The sequence below is a fragment of the Hemiscyllium ocellatum genome, chromosome 45, assembly GCF_020745735.1.
Source record: "Hemiscyllium ocellatum isolate sHemOce1 chromosome 45, sHemOce1.pat.X.cur, whole genome shotgun sequence".
Classification (NCBI taxonomy): Eukaryota; Metazoa; Chordata; class Chondrichthyes; order Orectolobiformes; family Hemiscylliidae; genus Hemiscyllium; species Hemiscyllium ocellatum.
This window is the reverse complement of record NC_083445.1, coordinates 12,836,655-12,856,060: the sequence shown is the minus strand read 5'-3', so window position 1 is coordinate 12,856,060 and position 19,406 is coordinate 12,836,655. Positions and strand designations below refer to the sequence as shown.

The following is a 19,406-nucleotide window of genomic DNA, read 5'->3' as shown; positions in this document are numbered from 1 at the left end:
AAATCCCGCATCCCTGTGGGGAAGGGAATTCCACAGTTTAATGACCTTCTGAAAGAAAAATAATTGTCCTATCTCTATCTTAAAAGGGAGACATAATGTTAGTGACCAGGAATTTCTAAATGATTGATGTAAAAGTCAATTTGTTTTCACTGGTATAATCAGTCACCTTTACAGTTACAAAATTTGACAATTTTCCAGGTGGCACTGCAGTGTGGCAGCATTTTACAAGCTGTCTATAGCAGATCTTTCTCTTACATGTCTTATAATTGTTCCGCTATTCTGAACCTCAATTCTAAATCGATCAGAATTACTAACAATGTTCTCTTAAATCTACTTTCAGGTTTAATCAGATTTTAGAGTGGACCTCTCAAATACTAATTCTGGCCTCTTTCTCTGCAGCTTCTCCAGGGCTGTAACACTGTATTCTGCACTCTGTTTTGCTACCCTGATACAATTTGCGTGGTATGCCTCAGAAACCTTCAACCCCAGGGCATCAATGTGGACTTCACCAGTTTCCTCATTTCCCCTCCTCCCATCTTACACCAGTTCCAGCTCAGCACCATCCTCATGACCTGTCCCACCTGTCAATCTTCCTTCCCACCTATCCGCTCCACCCTCCTCTCCGACCTATCACCTTTACCCTTTCTTCCATCCACCTATCGTACTCCCAGCTACCTTCTTCCCCAGCTCCACCCCCTCCCATTTATATCTCCACCCCCCCAGGTTTCCAGCCTCATTCCTGTTGATTATCTTGCTCCTCAGATGCTGCCTGACTTGCTGTGCTTTTCCAGCACCACTCTAATCTTTAATCTAATCTCCAGCGTCTGCAGTCCTCACTTTCGCCTTTGTGTGGTACGGTCTGCCTTAGAGCACGTAATACAATACTTTTCACTGTATCTCAGTGAATGTGACAACAATAAATCAATCAATTAATCAACCCGAAACATGGCAATATGGTGATTCTTATAATGTCTTTTCATTTTTGCATTATTTAAAATTGTGGACAGAATTGAGAAAAGACTGTTTTAAAACAAGTGTTTGAAAAGATTGCTGTATTATTTGAAAAGCAAGTAACCTAACTCTCATATCTTAAATAATTGCTTGAGCAAGCAATAATTGAAATTTTGATTGCAGGTAAATGGAGCTGTGCAATTCTATATTCAGGTGGAGTATTGTTTGACAAGAGGACAAGGATTGGTCTAAGGTCTAGTGACCAGTTATCAATGGTAAAGGCTTTACGCTTGCCAACAGTGGATCTCCACTAGTTCAGGAGATGTCTCTCTGAACTCTGAAGTCAAAACCCACAAAGGAAACTAGTTGATCTTTTCTTCAGCAATTGTTATGGTTTTTAAGAACTAAGTCAGAGATGTTTTCCAAGTGAATCAGCCACCCTGTGCCTTTCACAAACCAGAGCATTCAGGAGAAAAGCTGAGAATCATAGAATCTCTACAGTGTGGAAGCAGGCCAAGAAACCTTCAGATCACAAGAACCAATTCAACTGATCTTATGAACACAGAGTATTGTACCACTTTCCCAGTCTTCCTTTGTCTGTAACCTATTTCCCTGTCCATGTCTTTGTCTGCCTGTGGGAGAGTTCAGGGGATTAAAGTTTGCATTTGTTGTGTGATATACTGACAGTTTTTAACCATTTATCTGTGGCTAGATGTACTTAGGATGTGATTTCACCAAGGCCCTGTACAATAGAAGCATAATATCTTTACTTTTATGTTCAGTTCCTCTTGTAATAAAAGTTAGCTCCCATTAGTCTTCCTGATTACATATTGTAGCTGCATATTAATGTTTTGTGCCTCATCATCTAATCCTGCACCTGGGATTCTGCAGGGATTCTCAATTTAAGTAACATTCTGCAGTTTTTATTCCTACAGTCAGAGTGAACAAGTTCACATTTTCCCGTGTTATACTCCATCTGCCAGATCTTTGCCCTGTTGGATTGCATCACTAAGTCTACTTCACTTAACACTTTCCTCGCTATCTGAGTGTCATCTGAAACTTTAGCCACAATGCCTTTGATGCCCTCACCTAAGTCATTGACGTAAGTTGTAAAAGGCTGAGAGCATAGCCCAAACCCTTGCAAGCCCCCTCTCATCACACCCTACCCCTCTGAAACAGACCCATTTCTGCATACTCTCTACTTTCTGCCTGCCAGCCAATCTTCTATCCATGCTGATATGTTACCCCTATACCATGGATTTCTACTTTGCGCAGTGGGGAGTTGGTTGGCTCAGTTAACTGGATGGCTGGTGTAGATCTGATTGGTACCAACACCAATCTTTGTTGGGGCATGGGTGGGTTAGACACCTGTCGAGAGTGTGGTGCTGGGAAAGCACAGCAGATCGGACAGTTTCCGAGGAGCAGGAGAATCGACATTTCGGGCAAAAGCCTTTCATCAGCCCTTCATTAGATACCTGACCACTTGCCTTATCCTTAGTAGAGAGAACAGCGCTTTGGTTGGACCTCCAACTGGGCAGAGAGTCCAAAAGAAATCTGACTTAAATTTGCCTTCAACAAGGATAGCCCAGTCCACTTGGACTTTGCTATCAGGTGGCATGGGAGCTGTCCTCAAGTTGGCAATGATGGCACTGCCAAGTGCCTCACTTTAACGGATTCCAAACCTTTCAAAACCAATCTTTCAAACTAACAAACCATGGCATGGATGTTGTGTCCAGTGATGAAGGAGTGGTCCTTGCTGCTCACCTTACTGAAGACAGCCCACCAAGGGTAGTACAGGCTTTAGAGTGAAGACCTGCTCTAATCCTCTGGTTCAACATGCCACCTGCTCCATGACATCTCTGGTTTCTGTCTGAGAAGCTTTTCAATTAATCAGGTTGAAGAATCCTTACCGAGTCACAAAGAGTCTAAACTAGCAAGTTAAAATGGGAAAATTAGACCAAGTTTAATGAAAATGGGAAATATAGACTGCGTTTAATTCATCATAGGAGAAATCAAAGCAAAGGTTGGAAAATTCACAGAGAAGGATGGAACAGACATAATTTTTTTTGTTTAAAACAAGGCCAGGTCCTCTTCACACACCACAGTTATTCTCGTCTGCTTCCCCTCTCCCGCTTCACGTCATCACCTTCTGTAGCCTGGGGCAAAGGTAAAAGCTCTTCTGTCAGGGATGTCACTAATGGATGAGTCTTGTTGCTGGTGTTGTTGACAGACTGTAACACTGTGGACATCGCATCGTACAGCAATACTGTTGCAGGCCCATTTGATACAGGAGCCCTGCATGCCCTTGAACGTGGACATTCCAGGCTAATCTTAGAATAAACAGAGTCCTTAAATGGTGCTAGGAATTCAACGCAAAATGACTGGTTCTGAAAAAAATCCAAATTCTTATACTGTGAAAGGAAATACAAATCAGATGCGATTGAATTGACTCAAATGCCATGCAACAACATCTCAAAACACCTTCTACACTTTATTGTTGGTAACTTTACCATCAACCCATGTTTATTTGTTTCCCAAGGTGATTTCTCCTCACTAGTTCTGAAACCTTTAATCTACCTTCATGAAGGCACTCAATGTGACAACCATCATTTTAGTGGCAGACAGTAAGACATGGCTAACCCCAGCTATATCAATCTTCTGACAGTGTTTATTTCCGAGGGTCAGTTGAAGTCATATTCACTAAATCAGATACCTATTTCAAACAGCCATGCTAGACTGAATGGCCTCCTGTGCTGAACCGTTCCCTGATCCCATATCTCTGGCCCCAGCTTGATCAAACAAAGGGTTGGATTGTGAATTGCACCGTAGACACCCACAAACACAGAGACGTATCAGAATACTGCGATTTGATGGTGATGACAGGAATGAACTGGTACACTATTTTGTTGACCTCCATGTTCATGGATGCTTACAGGATCATTTCCAACTGAGGTTCAGTCATTGGTCACCCTTCAAGTTTAATGCCTTGACTGGATGAAAACTGTAGGAAGGAGCTGGTCTTGGCTCTCCTGAAAAGTACTTCTTTGCACAGATAATTTCCCCCAAAACATCGGTTTATCCCTCATTCCTTGGTCAGTCACCTTAAAGGAATTATCTCACTCATTAGCTCCATTGCAACTCTGTGGCAGAGCTTTCAGAAACTTGATCTTTAAGAGAGGAGGGAGTGGGAGAGGGAGCTGGTGGTGGTGATGGTGAGGGAGTGGAGAATTGTGTCCTTGAGTGGAAGCCATCAGCTTTCTGGTGGTGCCACTTCTCAAGGTGCCAAGGGAAGCAAACAATGCCCTTGACTTCACATCCAGTAGCAAACAGCATCATGGATAGATCCATTGTCAGGGGGTGGGGGGGAACAGGAGTGGTCAGTCAGTGGAGTTGTAGCTAAGGTGAGCAGAATCAAGTAGAAGCAAATGCCAGGACAGTTTGAATCTCCAGACAGAGGGTTACCTGAGGGTCCTATCAGCTACTGAACCCAGAGTTTTGTATCTAGCCAATCATCTGTACCAGTTCATCACCGTTGTCACTATCAAATTGCAGTGTTCTGACATGTCTCTGTGTTTGTGGATATCTACAGTGCAATTCACAATCCAACTCTTTGTCTGACCAAGCTGCAGAGAGATTTGTACCTATATGGGATCAGGGAACGGTCCAGCACTGGAGGCCATTCAGTCTAGCATGGCTGTTTGAAATAGGTATCTGATTTAGTCCCATGCCCTGTATGCCCTTCCCCAAAGCCCTGTGAAATGCTCTCCTTCATAAATGTGGCCAGTGGCAAAGTTATAAGTGGATCTGCTTCCATCAACTGTTCAGGCAACACACTCTTCACAACCTCCAAGATACCTCAGACGGAAGGAGTACTTTTTAAAGTGTCGTCTCTGATATAATGTCGGAGTCATGGCAGTTTCTTCATGCACAGCAAGTTCCCACAAACAGCAATTAATTCAATAATCACATTGTTTGTTTTATGTGTGGTTGAGAGGTACAAACGTGCCAGGGCACTGCGAGCTCTTACTTTCCCGGATTTAAAATAGTAACATGTTGTTCTTTCTACTCAGTTGGGAGGGCAGACAATGTCTTATCTGAAAGACAGCATCTGTCAATGCAATGTTGTTTTCCCATATATGTTCACCCAGATAACAGAGACTAGATTACAATTGAGACAGATGTCTTGAAGTTTATCAACAACTCTGACTGTACATTGATACAACATCTCAATCTGTGATGATGATGTGGCTTTAAGAAATGAATTTTTTTCCTGTTTTTGTTTTGAAGAGAGGTTTTAAGCCATAGGTACAAGTTGTCTCCTTTTAGTCAATATAATAGACAGGTTGTGAAGCTTTGGGGTTTTTTTTGTTTAAGTTGGAACAATAGAAGCAGCCTGAATGGGTGGGGTCAGGCTCCCATAGAATCAAAGTTTTAACTAAGCAGTTGTTAGGGCTTTGAAGCTGGTTGTGGAAGCTACTACATCCCTGTCTCTCAGCTACAGCTAAAAGCTTGGATTCTCTCTCTGCTACTGGAATCACCTGTGAGACAATCTATGTCACTGCTTTGCCTTTGCAAAGGGTGTGTTTATGGCAGGTTACTAAACTCAGACAGTTCAATTGCTGTTTAGTAGCTAAATAATCTATTACACTGTTTGGTTTTCCATTAGAGTTAAAGATGCATCAATTCTTCTTTATTTTGTTTATATTTTAACTGTAAGGTAAGAATAAAGTGTGTTTTGCTGAAAGTGAAGTAATGTAACCAATTGAATTACATCCGGAACGCAGCACTTTACACTTGCTCTTAAATAAAATAAAAGTTAGGATCTAGGCTATCTCCTCGATGGTCTGGTCCATAACAGTAGACAGTCTGGGTCATAAGCTCACTTACATTACTCATGCATTAGAGTTATAGTGGAGTGATTGACTTGCTGAACTAAGCTGCACTAACTGTTCGGTCTGGCTAACTGCTACAGATCAACTCACAGACTCTTGCAAGTAAGATGGTCACGAGAAGGTCACATCTCATGATGTCATCTAAGACCACCTACTTTAATCTCTGTGTCATCACCCAACTCTGTCTCTGCTCGTCTGTTGCTGAAATCCTCACTCATGCCTTTGTTACCTCGAGACTTGACTGTTCCAGCACACTCCTGGCCTCCCTATTCTACCTTCCGAAGCTGATCTCTTGTGCTGCTGCCTCTGCCAAATCTTGTATAAAGGCCAGTTTTACCATAAACTCCTCTGGTCCCTGACTAATGTTGGTTAAGCTCAACCTTGATTTAAAATTACTGTCCTCATTTTCAAATTCGTCCATGGCCTCAACTCTCTGTAAACTCCTCCACCCCACCACCTTACAAGATCTCTGCAGTGCTTCCATTTAGATTACTTACAGTGTGGAAACAGGCCCTTTGGCCCAACAAGTCCATACCAACCCACCGAAGCGAAACCCACAGACCCATTCCCCTACATTTACCCCTTCACCTAACACTACGGGCAATTTAGCGTGGCTAATTCACCTCACCTACACATTTTTGGATTGTGGGAGGAAACCGGAGCACCCGGAGGAAACCCACGCAGACACAGGGAGAATGTGCAAACTCCACACAGAGAGTCGCCTGAGGCAGGAATTGAACGCGGGTCTCTGGTGCTGTGAGGCAGCAGTGCTAACCCCTGTGCCAACGTGCCGCCCGTGAAGTCCTTGTGTATCCCTGATTATAATCACTCCGCAACCCACTCTCCCACCTTCAGCTGCCTAAGCGACAGGCTTCAGAACCTCCCTCCTCAGTTAGGGATGCTCCTTAAAATCCCCTTTGACCAAGATTTTGGACAAATACTCCAACTGTTACTCTCCTGAGAAGTCCTTGGGACCTTTTGTTATGTTCAAGGTGTTGTATAAATACAAGTTGTTGGTCTTCTGAGAACCCACCATTTTGTGACAGAATTACATTCTCACCTCTGCGGTTGTAATGATTATTAATTCGAGGTAATTCACTCGTATGCACCTTCTTTCAGGTGCATGCTGTTAGGTTGGCACCCTGTTGTTGTTGTAGATTGACCACTCGTGGCACCTTGTGGTATTTTCCACCTCTACCCATATTTGTACTGGGTAAGCAGTGTTTGAGGTGGCTCACTGTCACCAATCCTCTTTTGTATTTCCTTTGTCTTGGGTCAATCGGCTGACTAGTGGTCGAGGATATAGCACCATGAAATATCAAAGAGGAGACACTGATCTTAAATGACATGCATGGTGGCAAAAAATACAACCACATGTGGTTAAACATATCGGGTGGCAGAGTGGCTAGCTCTCTTAGCTCACAGCACTCAAGACCTGGAGTCAATTCCAGCCTTGTAGAATTTGAATGTCCTGTCTGTGTGGGTTTCCTCCCACAATCCAAAGATGTTTGGGTAGGATGCTCTTCAGAAGGTCCTTGATGGGCTGAATTACCTTTTTTCTGTAATGTAGGGACTCTAGTACTAAGGGAGCTAGTACAACTACAGCAGAACTCACCATCTCCCACAGATTCTTTTTATTTCAAAAATATATTTTATTCATTAAAAAAAATTATACATATATATAGTCACAAGCATGGTTTTGTTCTGTACGGTAGCTCATCAAGGGAACAAATAAACATTGGAGTTTGACTCTATCCAAACAAACCACTGGCATTTACTTGAAACAGACTATATCACACTGGGAGTGTTCAGTAACTTGATAGACCCCCATTTACCTTCAGCAGGATGACCTCAGGTGGTGGTCTTTTCCCACTGTGCCTTGGCAGCAGCTGCTCCAAGCTTTACTGCCTCCCTCAGCATGTAGATTAGATTACTTACAGTGTGGAAACAGGCCCTTCGGCCCAACAAGTCCACACCGACCCGCCGAAGTGCAACCCACCCATACCCCTACATTTACCTCTCACTTAACACTACGGGCAATTTAGCATGGCCAATTCACCTGACCCGCACATCTTTGGACTGTGGGAGGAAACCGGAGCACCCGGAGAAAACCCACGCAGACACGGGGAGAACGTGCAAACTCCACACAGTCAGTCGCCTGAGTCAGGAATTGAACCCGGGTCTCAGGCGCTGTGAGACAGCAGTGCTAACCACTGTGCCACCGTGGCGCCCATAACCATGGAATGTGCCAGTCTGCAACACTCAGTCAGGGTCAACTCCTTGCTCTGGTTTTGGCCAGACCAAAGAGTGTCTTTCACCGTGTTGATGGTCCTCCAGCCACAGTTGATGTTTGTCTTGGTGTGCGTCTTGGGGAACAGCCTGGAAGACCCACAGGTTTCGGGCAGATCAAAGAACATCTTTCACTGAGTTGATGAGAGCTCAGGTGCCATCTCCTATAGACGGTGCATAACCTCAGCAGAATGGGTGAAACCAGTGTAATGTTAATCCTTTCAGAACCATTACCTTACACAACATCAACCACCTCACAATTATTCTGCAGAAATAAACAGGCTGACAAAAGGAATAGAATGGGGTCAAAATCAAGAACAGAAAAATGAAAACGGAATTACATTTTATCTCCACTCTCCTCAATCCTGAAGATATTGTCTCTTTACGAGGTTAAAGCTAACTTATTGAAAACCCCTTAGAGAAATTAAGCGATTATTTATTTATACATAAGCTTCAAATTGCAGAGGTGACATTATTGTTTTTATAATGTTGCCCTGAAGAGGGCACTCTCACAGTCTCTGGCCATCAAATCCAATTGCAAATGAGTAAATCAGAACCTGCTGGTGTGAACCTATGAAGTCATAGAGAGAGTGAAACAGGATCTCTGAAAGTGGATAACATACACGTGAGTCAAACCACGAGAGTGGTATTTCTAACTGTAATCAAGAGGATTATAAACTAGGCCAGCCACAGGACACACCCATGAACAGAATACACTGTAGTTTAATGACAGCAACAGTCTTGCAGTAATGTTTCCATTTCTCCCACAGCTTAGTTTACAGGGAAGTGATGACCAGGTACAAGGAAACAGTCAAAGAATACTAAATGAACTGAAGCCAATCGTGAAATGTGTTACTGTATTGGCTAAAAGAATACATTGAATTTGAAATTACCGCTGAACAAATGGACCTGGGAACGCAAATTCATAGTTCCTTGAAAGTGGAGTCACAAGAAAATAAGGTAGTGAAGAAGGCGTCTTTATTGATCGGTGCATCGAGTACAGGAGTTGGGAGGTCACGTTGCGGCTGTACAGGACATTGGTTAGGTCACTTTTGGAATATTGTGTGCAATTCTGTTCTCCCTCCTGTCGGAAGGATGTTGTGAAACTTGAAAGGGTTCACAAAAGATTGACAAGGATGTTGCCAGGATTGAAGGGTTTGAGCTATAGGAAGAGGCTGAATAGGCTGGGGCTGTTTTCCCTGGAGTGTCGGAGACTGAGGGGTGACCTCATAGAGGTTTATAAAATTATGAGGGACATGGATAGGATAAATAGACAATGTCATTTCTCCGGGGTGGGGAGTCCAAAACTAGAGGGCATAGGTTTAGGGTGAGAGGGGAAAATTTTAAAAGGGACCTAAGGGGCGGCTTTTTCATGCAGAGGGTGGTGCATAAATGGAATGAGCTGCCAGAGGGAGTGGTGAGGCTGGTACAATTATATAACATTTAAAAGGCAGCTGGATGGGTATATGAATAGGAAGGGTTTGAAGAGCCAAATATTGGTAAATTGGACTAGATCGGGTTAGGCTACCTGGTCAGCATGGACGAGTTGAACCGAAGGGTCTGTTTCCATGCTGTCCATCTCTATGACTCTATTGCAGCTCAGGTGATTGCCAAATTGAGCCCAGGTAGGGTCAGCACTGAGCGATAAGTTCACAGCCTGCTTCTTCCGTGGGCCATGGGGCAGCATGGTGGCTCAGTGGTTAGTACTGCTGCCTCACAGGGCTAGGGACTCAGGTTCAATTCCAGCCTCAGGTGAATGTGTGGGTTTCCTCCCACAGTCCAAAGATGTGCTGATTAGGTGAACCTCTTACTTCATCCAGAGAGCCATAATATCTCTGAATAAATTGATTATGAAAATAGCTCTAAGCTGTTGTGCAGCATTGTGGGAGTGCCGTATGGTTGAGTGTGTTGCCTTGCAGGTGAACCTGCCTTAAACCAAGGTGTGATTGGACCTGTCAAGACAGTTTGAGAAACACCTAGACAGCACACTTCACCTGACAAAGGGGCACTGCTCCGAAAGCTGGTAATTTCAAATAAACCTGTTCAACTCTAAACTGGTGCTATGTGACTTCTGACTTTATCTGTCCCAGTCAAACATTGGCACCTCCACATCACCACATTTCAAAGAAGAGCCAATGTTTATCTTTCAATCAATATCACTAACAAAACAGATTATCTGTTCATTATCACGTTGTTTGTGTGAGCATGCTATATGCAAATTAGCTGCCACGTTTCCGTCATTACAACAGCAGTACCCCTTCAAAGGTACTTCGTTAGTTTGAAACACCGAAAATCATAAAAGACATGCAAAGAGTGCATATCTTATTTCCCCGCATTCTCTGACAGAACTGCATAGTAACTGCAGCACAACAGTCTCTCCATATTGAAAGTCATAGAGCCAGAGAGGTGTACAGTATGGGAACAGACCCTTCAGTCCAACTCGTCCATGCCGACCAGATATCCTAACTTGCCAGCATCTGGCCCATATCCCTCCAACCCCTTCCTATTCATATACCCATCCGGATACCTTTTAAATGTTGCAATTGTACTAGCCTCCACCACTTCCTCTGGCAGCTAATTCCACACATGCGTCACCCTCTGTGTGAAAAAGTTGGCCCTTCGGTCTCTTTTATATTTTTCCCCTCTCACCCTAAACCTATACCCTCTAGTTCTGGACTCCCCCACCCCAGGGAAAAGACATTGCCTACTTATCCTATCCATGCCCCTCATGATTTTATAAACCTCTATAAGGTCACCCCTCAGCCTCTGATGCTCTAGGGAAAACAGCCCCAGCCTATTCAGCCTGTCCCTATCGCTCAAACCCTCCAGCCCTGGCAACATCTTGTAAATCTTTTCTGAATCCTTTCAAGTTTCACAACATCCTTCCGATAGGGAGGAGACCAGAATTGCACACAATATTCCAAAAGTGGTCTAACCAATGTCCTGTACAGCCACAACATGACCTCCAAATTCCTATGCTTAATACTCTGACCAATAAAGAAAGCATACCAAATGTCTTCTTCACTATCCTATTTACCTGCAACTCTACTTTCATGGAGCTATGAACCTGCACTCCAAGGTCTCTTTGTTCAGCAATACTCCCTAGGACCTTACCATTAAGTGTATAAGTCTCCAACTGCAAGTTTCTCACTCCACGGGACTTCCACATACAGATTCAGTACAGGTTCAGTAACTTCTAGAGATAGTCAGGAAACAACAAGGAATAATGATTGTTCACCCCTCTCCAAACTGGCCAGAATTTTACTTTAAATTACTATACATTTTGAGATACTCAGGCGAGTCCTTGATTAAAAGGATAAGACAGGCTAAAATGAGTAAATATTGAAGCCAAATATCATACATTCTTCAAACAAGGCCTGTCAAAATGTGAAATAAATTCCCAGATATTGGCAAGAATAATGAAAGAACAAATTGAATGCTGCAAAGTCTAACTATTCTCACTGATGACATATTTATAACCAAAGTTTTGATTTGATTTATCAGTGTCACATCTAAGATATAGCGAAAAGTATTGTTTTACGCGCTATCCAGACAAATCATACCTTACATAAGTACATCAAGGTAATAGAACAGAGTGCAGAATATAGTGCTACAGCTACAGAGAATGTGCAGAGAAAGATGAACTCGAATGAACTCTAATATATGAGCGGTTCGGACATAAGTTTGATAACAGAGGGAGGAAGCCATTCTTGAGTCTGTTGATATGTGTTGTATCATCTGTCTGAGAAGCAACAGGAAGTAAAGATGGTGTCCATGGATGGGAGGCTGGATTACATGAAGGACTTGATTACTTTTGTACAAATTAAAAGGAGCAAGGATCACCTCACAGCTATGTACAACATTGGGCTTGGCTTTACATCAGGTCAGTTTCTAACTTTGTCACGTGCAGGGTATAGGCTGAATACATTTTCTCGTGCCAAGAGATTCTGAGACAAGAGATTTCTTCACTCAGACAATTGTCACGGTCTGAGATACACTAACAATACCTAAAAGCTGCAGCAATCAGATTCCATAGTCACTGTAAAAGCTGATCGGACTTTTTTGCAGGGGGTTATAAAGGGAAAAATGTAGGTGTGAGATTATACTAGACATCTCTTTCACTGCGCTGGCACTGACAAGAGACATTCCCAACAGCCTCCTTCTATCCTTTAATAATGCTTTTCCCTATGCCAGGATATCTCAAAGCACTTTACAGGGAATTAAATGCTTTTAAAGAGCAATTATTGTTGTGTTGCAGGCAACAGGACAACCCATTCACGCACAGCATGCTCTCGAAAGAGACACTATGAGAAAAGACGTAAGAACATCAGAACTAGGAGCAGGAGTAGGCCATCTGGCCCCTCCAGCCTGCTCCCCCATTCAATAAGATCATGGCTGATCTTTTCATGGACTCAGCTCCACTTACCCGCCCTCTCACCCGTACCCTTAATTCCTTTACTATTCAAAAATCTGTCTATCTTTGCCTTAAAATAATTCAATAAGGCAGCCTCAACTGCTTCACTGGGCAGGGAATTCCACAGATTCACAACCCTTTGGATGAAGAAGTTCCTCCTCAACTCAGTCCGAAATCTGCTCCCCCTTATTTGGAGGCTATGCCCTTAGTCCTGGTTTCACCCCCCTCCACCCACCCAGCCCCCACCCCAGTGGAGACAACCTCCCTGCTTGTAGCTAATCTATTCCCTTCACAATCTTCGATAAGGTCCCCCCTCAGTCTTCGAAATTCCAATGAGTACAGTCCCAGTCTGCTCAATCTCTCCTCATAAGCCGACCCTGTCCAGAATCAACTACGCTGCAGCTTTCTAAGACTTTGTATAGGCCAGACTGAACGTTTGTGTTCAGTTCTGGTCACCACATTATAGGAAGGATGTGGAGACATGGGAGTGGGCGCAGAAGAGATTAATCAGGATGCTGCCTGGATGAGAGGGTATGAGCTATAAGGAGAGGCTGGAAAAACTCAGGTTGTGTTCCCTGAAGCGGCTGAGGGGAGACTTGATCGGAGTTCATCAAACGACGAGATGCATAGATATGGTACATGGTCTGCATCTTTTGCGCAAATTTGAAATGTCTAAAACTAGGGGGCACGCATTAAAGATCAGGGTAAGTTCAAAGGAGATGTGAGGGGTAAGTTTCTTACACTAAGAGTGGTAGGAGTGTGGAATGCTCTGCCGAGGAGGTGGGGATTGCAGGTACTATCGGGGCATTTAAGGGGCTTGAACATGAATATGCAAGAAAATGGAGGGTTATGGACCAACGGCAGATGGAAGAGGTTAGTTTAATTTGAAGTCATGTTCAGCACTACATTGTGGGTCTGTTCCTGTGCCGGACAGTTCAATGTTCTAGACCAAGTGAACCTCCTCTGCACCCCGTCCAGTGCCAGTATATCCTTCCTCAAGTCAGGAGACCAAAACTGCACACAGCACCCCTGATACTCTGCTCGGCTTTGTGCTGTTAAGATAAAAACAATGACTGCAGATGCTGGAAACCAGATTCTGGATCTGCCGGTTGGATGCTGCCTGAACTGCTGTGCTCTTCCAGCACCACTGATCCAGAATTTGTGCTGTTAAGGTTCAACCGACAAAGGAATCGAGTGAAAACTGGACATTGGAGATTTCACGTTCAGTGGATTCAGCACAAAATGTGACCAGGCAGGTACATTGTCTCTGACTCAAGCTTGGGTGTCAATCATTTCTCAAAGAGAGCCGAAGACCATAATGCCACAGTGCTGAGTGTGAATCACACAGCCAGGGGGGAGGATGGTTATGGAGAGGTCCCCTCTAGATGGTGCTGTGTGTGTGAGAGAAGGCTGCAGGGATACCTGAGCCGGCTGAAAAATGACGAGTTGAGCACAGCCCAGCCTCCAGCTTCCCAGTGTGAGTCAGCGCGGTACCTGGATCTGAGGGCAGGCAGCGGGAGAACAACAGCAGCGCAGGCAATGGAATGAAATGGGAGCTTCTGAACCCGGCACCAGCGGCTGGCGGAACCGAGAGCAGAGCTAAGCGCAGATTCTGAATTGGACTCGCTCGGATTATCCTGACCGGACCCAGCTCTGCGGATGGCCGCTGTTAGTCCCTGCCATGGTCGATGTAGGTGAAATGAGGAAGACTTTCCTCGTCCCGGAGATCAAACCCCTGGACCAGTACGATTTCTTCAGAGCCAAGATTGCGGGAAGTCTGTCCTGGCTTCTGGTCAAATCCTACGGATCAGGTACACGGTTCTGACAAAACTCGAGGTGGAGGGGGGCAAGATTTTTGAGAGAAAAAAAATTCTTTTCATCTGTTGTGGCAATGCGCAACCGGAAGATGTTCTCATTTAATAAAAACACCACCCCCCTCAAAAAAAATGCCCTAGTCTTTGGAACTTGTCCTGTAATCTTCAGCTCCAAAATACAATGTATGCCACAGTTGGGGAGGGGAGGGGGGGACCCAATTTCTTTTTTTTCCTTTTTTTCCTTTTTATATAAAAAAAATGAAAAAAGTCATTAGTTTGTTTGTGGTCTGCGATATATTTTCTCTCTCTCTCTCTCTCTCTCTCTCTTTCCCGATAGTCAATATGTTAGAACCCTTTTTATCTCCCCCCCTCCCTTGATTTATGAGCCATTGTTAACGAGGGGTTTTGAATCAAAGCAGAGAGGAAAAAAAACACTGGTAGTAAATATAAAACGGGCCTGAAGCCGTGCCATTTCGCGATTCTTTATTGATTTAATGCACGGCCCATTAATTAAACTGGTTATGGGGATTAGGAAACAATTCTTAACTGGGCTTCAATTGTGTGTGTGTGTGGTGTCTCTCTCTCTCTCGGCAGACGAGGTGTTGCCGAATGAAATGGCCGTTTCCCCCCCTCTTTACATTTAATTCCCTGTCAATGACGCCATTAAGGTCTTCCACTGATTTTTTTTCCCTCTTAAAACCTGGGTGAAATTGCAGAGGGGCGTGTGTGTGTGTTGGGGTGGGGGGAGAGAGAAACCAGGTCAGTTTCACCGCTGTAATTGACAGCTCACCAGTCACGGGCGAGCGGGACCGTGCAATGGTTTCCTCACTGACGCTGAGGTGTGTGATTTCCCAAAGGACATTCATCCTAACCTCCCCGTTTGACGGTTCCGGGTCCAACCCTGGGCTAGTTTTGACCGCGCCTGATATTGTGTTACTGCACTTTGATCGTGACTCGAGCCAATTGTGTAACCACAGAGGCGAGGTCACCGTGCCTTAACCCTTTCTCCGAGAGCTGCTTGTTTATTTTTGAGGCCTGGACATCTGCAACCATGTGTGTTTTCATTCGCAAAGGGCAATACTTGTCAGATCACGATTTTTTTTAAGATAAAAGAAATTAAATCCACAGAATCAATGGTGGCCGGGACTATTCAGATGAGTTGAATCTCTTGGGAGGATCTGTGCAGAGAGATTGTGTGAAATTTATAATTGACCTGGTTTGGGGGGAGGTGGGGGGCTAGATTTAAATCATTCAGTCATAGTCATACAGGTTTAGGGTGAGAGGGGAAAGATTTAAAAGGGACCTAAGGGGCAACTTTTTCATGCAGAGGGTGGTACATGTATGGAATGAGCTGCCAGAGGAAGTGGTGGGGGCTGGTACAATTAGTATTTAAAAGGCATCTGAATGGGGACATGAATAGGAAGGGTTTAGAGGGATATGGGCCAAGTGCTGGCAAATGGGACTAGATTAGTTTAGGATATCTGGTCAGCATGGACAAGCTAGGCTGAAGGATCTGTTTCCATAGTGCACACCTGGGGTTAATTCCCTGTTGGTTCTGATAATAAACCCACGTTCAAGTTGGACCAAGGAAGGGGAGGGTCAGTCTTTAGCTGACATCCAACCTTGAGTTGATTATAAAACCAAGATAAAGCTGGAGAAACTCAGTGGGTCTGCTAGCATCTGTATATATAACTTGACATTTTCCTAGCTACCACCAGTTCTGAGCAAGAGTTGCTTGAGATTTCTCTCTCTACAGATGCTGCCTGGACCTGCTGAGTTTCTCCAGCATTTTCTGTTCGTTTCAGATAGCATCAATATTTTGCCTTTATTTGAAAAAAGGAAGGGGGGGGGTGTGGCCATGCTTGAAGCAACGGATGATTTGCATTGTTGGTATAACAAATCAATTAGGAGAAAGTGAGGACTGCAGATGCTGGAGATCAGAGCTGAAACTGTGTTGCTGGAAAAGCGCAGCAGGTCAGGCAGCATCCAAGGAACAGGAGATTCGACATTTCAGGCATGAGCCCTTCTTCAGGAATGAGGAGAGTGTGCCAAGCAGGCTAAGATAAAAGGTAGGGAGGAGGGACTTGGGGGAGGGGCGTTGGGAATGCGATAGGTGGAAGGAGGTTAAGGTGAGGGTGATAGGCTGGAGTGGGGGTGAAGAGGCCAGGAAGAAGATTGCAGGTTAGGAAGGTGGTGCTGAGTTCGAGGGCTGGGACTGAGACAAGGTGGGGGAGGGGAAATGAGGAAACTGAAGAAATATGAGTTCATCCCTTGTGGTTGGAGGGTTCCTAGGTGGAAGATGAGGCGCTCTTCCTCCAGCCGTTGTGTTGCTGTGGTCTGGCGACGGAGAAGTCCAACAAATCAATTGGCCGCATTGCAAATCAACTCAATAAGTGGCTCCTCCTGTTACTGAGTGACCCCACACAGGTGATGTGTCCTACATATCTAGTGCCAAACAAAGGCTGGTTTGCATTCTGATCCAGTGTATGAGTTTTCTGCTTTTACATGTTATAAGAGAGTTAATATTGAAAATGGTGTATCTTATTAAATGTCATGATCCTCAAAGGTTTTTTTTTCATTGAAAAAGTAACTTTTAAGAAGTTTTGGCTAAGATTATTGACAAGGGCTTCAGAAAAATCAATCCCCAATCTTAAAATGTTCACCAACATAATGTTTCTGAGAGATGGCACCTCTGAATAATGCAGTCAAAGCTGTTACTCCATTGCTGTCTTTTGTTTTCAAGCTGAGGAATATAGATTGGCGTTGACGAGGAGAAGGGGACCAGCCCTGGCCCCTCAAACCTTTTCCTTTTAACTATGTCCAAGCCACAATGATAGAGGCTGCTGCCCATGTGTTCAAGCTTAACTTTAACCAAGCCTGTGTGTTTGTATTTGATTTTTCTACCAGTCTTGACTGAGCCAGGGTTTAGTTTGCAGTCTGTAGCATGTGATCAGCGTGTCCCTGGAGCATTTGTGCTTGAAAGTTTCAGCAGGCTGTGGAACCTCCCAGCTGATTGGTGTTGAGCTTGAACAGCAGTAACTGGTTACCAGGAAGTATGAAATGAGGATGGGAGACTCTTCCAATGTCAGAACACACTTCATGGTGTAACTGGGTAGGCTTGATATTTAGGAGAAAGTGAGGACTGCAGAGGCTGGAGATCAGAGCTGAAAATGTGTTGCTGGAAAAGCGCAGCAGGTCAGGCAACATCCAAGGAGCAGGAGAATCGACGTTTCAGGAAGAAGGGCTTATGCCCCAAATGTCGATTCTCCTGCTCCTTGGATGTTGCCTGACCTGCTGTGCTTTTCCAGCAGCACATTTTTCAGGCTTGATGTTTAGGAAGGATGTGGTTAAATGCAATGAATGTTTAAGGTACAGTAAAGACCTTTTATGTTGTGGTTTGATTTAAGGATTATTGCCTGGTTCTTTAACTTCATCACTGTTTGAATTTAGTTTTTTAAAAATATATCTGTATGTTAAATTATTTTTCAGGTCTCAAATGTGATTTTTTTTTGATTTGCTTTATTATGGTCACATGTACCTAAGCACAGGGAGAAGTTTTGTTTTACGAGCAGAGCAAGTGCAAACATTTGAAACTTGACAACACGTTTGATCATGTAACTTCTGTCCCATTTCTCACTGTCTCCGTTGGCAGTGGTTGGGTTTGAATACACAAATAAGTGTAGTGAATTCAGTGAAGTCTCCTCCCCACAAAGAATCATCAGAGACTTAATTAGTTCAGTCTTAAAGTTCAGGATCTGACCTGAGCTGACCCCAGCTTTTTGTCTGAGATGCATCTACCCCATCTCTCCTTGAAATGAGAGGGGGAGAAAAGGGGGTTTTTGTGCTGTTTGATAAAATAATGCTTTGTCCTGCTTCACTGAGCCCTTTCTCACCACGTTATCCTTCAGTCCTGCCTCATTTCCATATTACAGTCTGGTCTGGGCATTCATCTTTCGCGGTAAGATCTGGGTCAGGTCACACTTCAGTTGTAGTGAACTTGACTGACATTCACTGGCAGTACTGCCACCGAATCCCCCGCGATCAATGTCCTGGGGATGACCATTAACCAGGATGTGAACTGGACCAGCCCCACAAATAAAGGGGCTGCAAGTTGAGACTAGGAATTCTAAGGTGATTCCCCTCCTGACTCTGCCAAGCCTGTTGACTGTCTATAAGGCACAAGTCATGGTATGTTGCAGTATTCCCCACTTGCCTGGATGACTATGACACCAAACAACGTTGGGTTCCTTTGGCCTGGGCTAGCTTCCATTGATTGGTAACACTACTTCAACATTTACCTCCTTGACCATGAGCACAGAGAAGCAATATTATGTACCTTGTAATAGATGCACTGCATTACCAAGGTTCCTCCAAAACTGTAACCTCTAATGGGAGGACAAGGGCAGCAAATGTGTAGGAAGGGAACTATCTACAAGTTCCCAATTCACACACATGGTCGTGTTTTTGTTTGTTAGTTTGTTCACGGAGTATTAGTATTGCCCGTTAAGAATCAAACTTGTGGAGTCACATGTAAGCCTGATTTCCTTCCCTAAAGGGTGCTAGTGAGCCAGATGGGTTTTCTTTATGACAAGTGATTACACAGTTACCATTAGACCAGCTATTTATTCCAGAGTTTTATTGAAGTAAAATTTCACCATTGTCAAGGGTGGGAGTCATTTTGCATCCTCTGTGCATTAGCCTGGTTTTCTGTGTTACTAATTGAGTGACTTAACCCCCTATGCCCTGCCTCCCTTATTATATCACCCGGTCCTTCACTGTCACTTGGTCAAAGCCTGGAATGCCCTTCCTAATAGCTCCGTGGATGGCCCTACCCACCAAGGACTGCAGTGGTTCAAGTAGACAGCTGGCCACTACCTTCTCCAGGGGCAATTAGGGATGGGCAGCAAAAGTTGGCCCAGCCCTATGACATCCACATCCCAGAAATGAATCCAAAGCCTCTTTTTTGAGATGACAGCGAGGTTTGACCAGCACCAGGTTAGTGTCTTTGAGTCTCTCTCATCTGAATAAACAGATGCAGGCAAAAAC

At 44.2% G+C, this 19,406-nt stretch overlaps 1 protein-coding gene across 2 annotated transcripts in view; it reads left to right on the top strand.

The window, feature by feature from the left end:
* Positions 1-13,994: 13,994 nt before the first annotated feature.
* camsap3 (calmodulin regulated spectrin-associated protein family, member 3) overlaps positions 13,995-19,406 on the top strand; it is a 203,445-nt gene continuing 198,033 nt past the window's right edge. For both annotated transcript variants that reach the window (XM_060855234.1, XM_060855233.1), the window contains exon 1: positions 13,995-14,357. In XM_060855234.1, the coding sequence (XP_060711217.1) occupies positions 14,228-14,357 (130 nt within the window). In that variant the 5' untranslated portion in view covers positions 13,995-14,227. The remainder of the gene's footprint in view (positions 14,358-19,406) is intronic.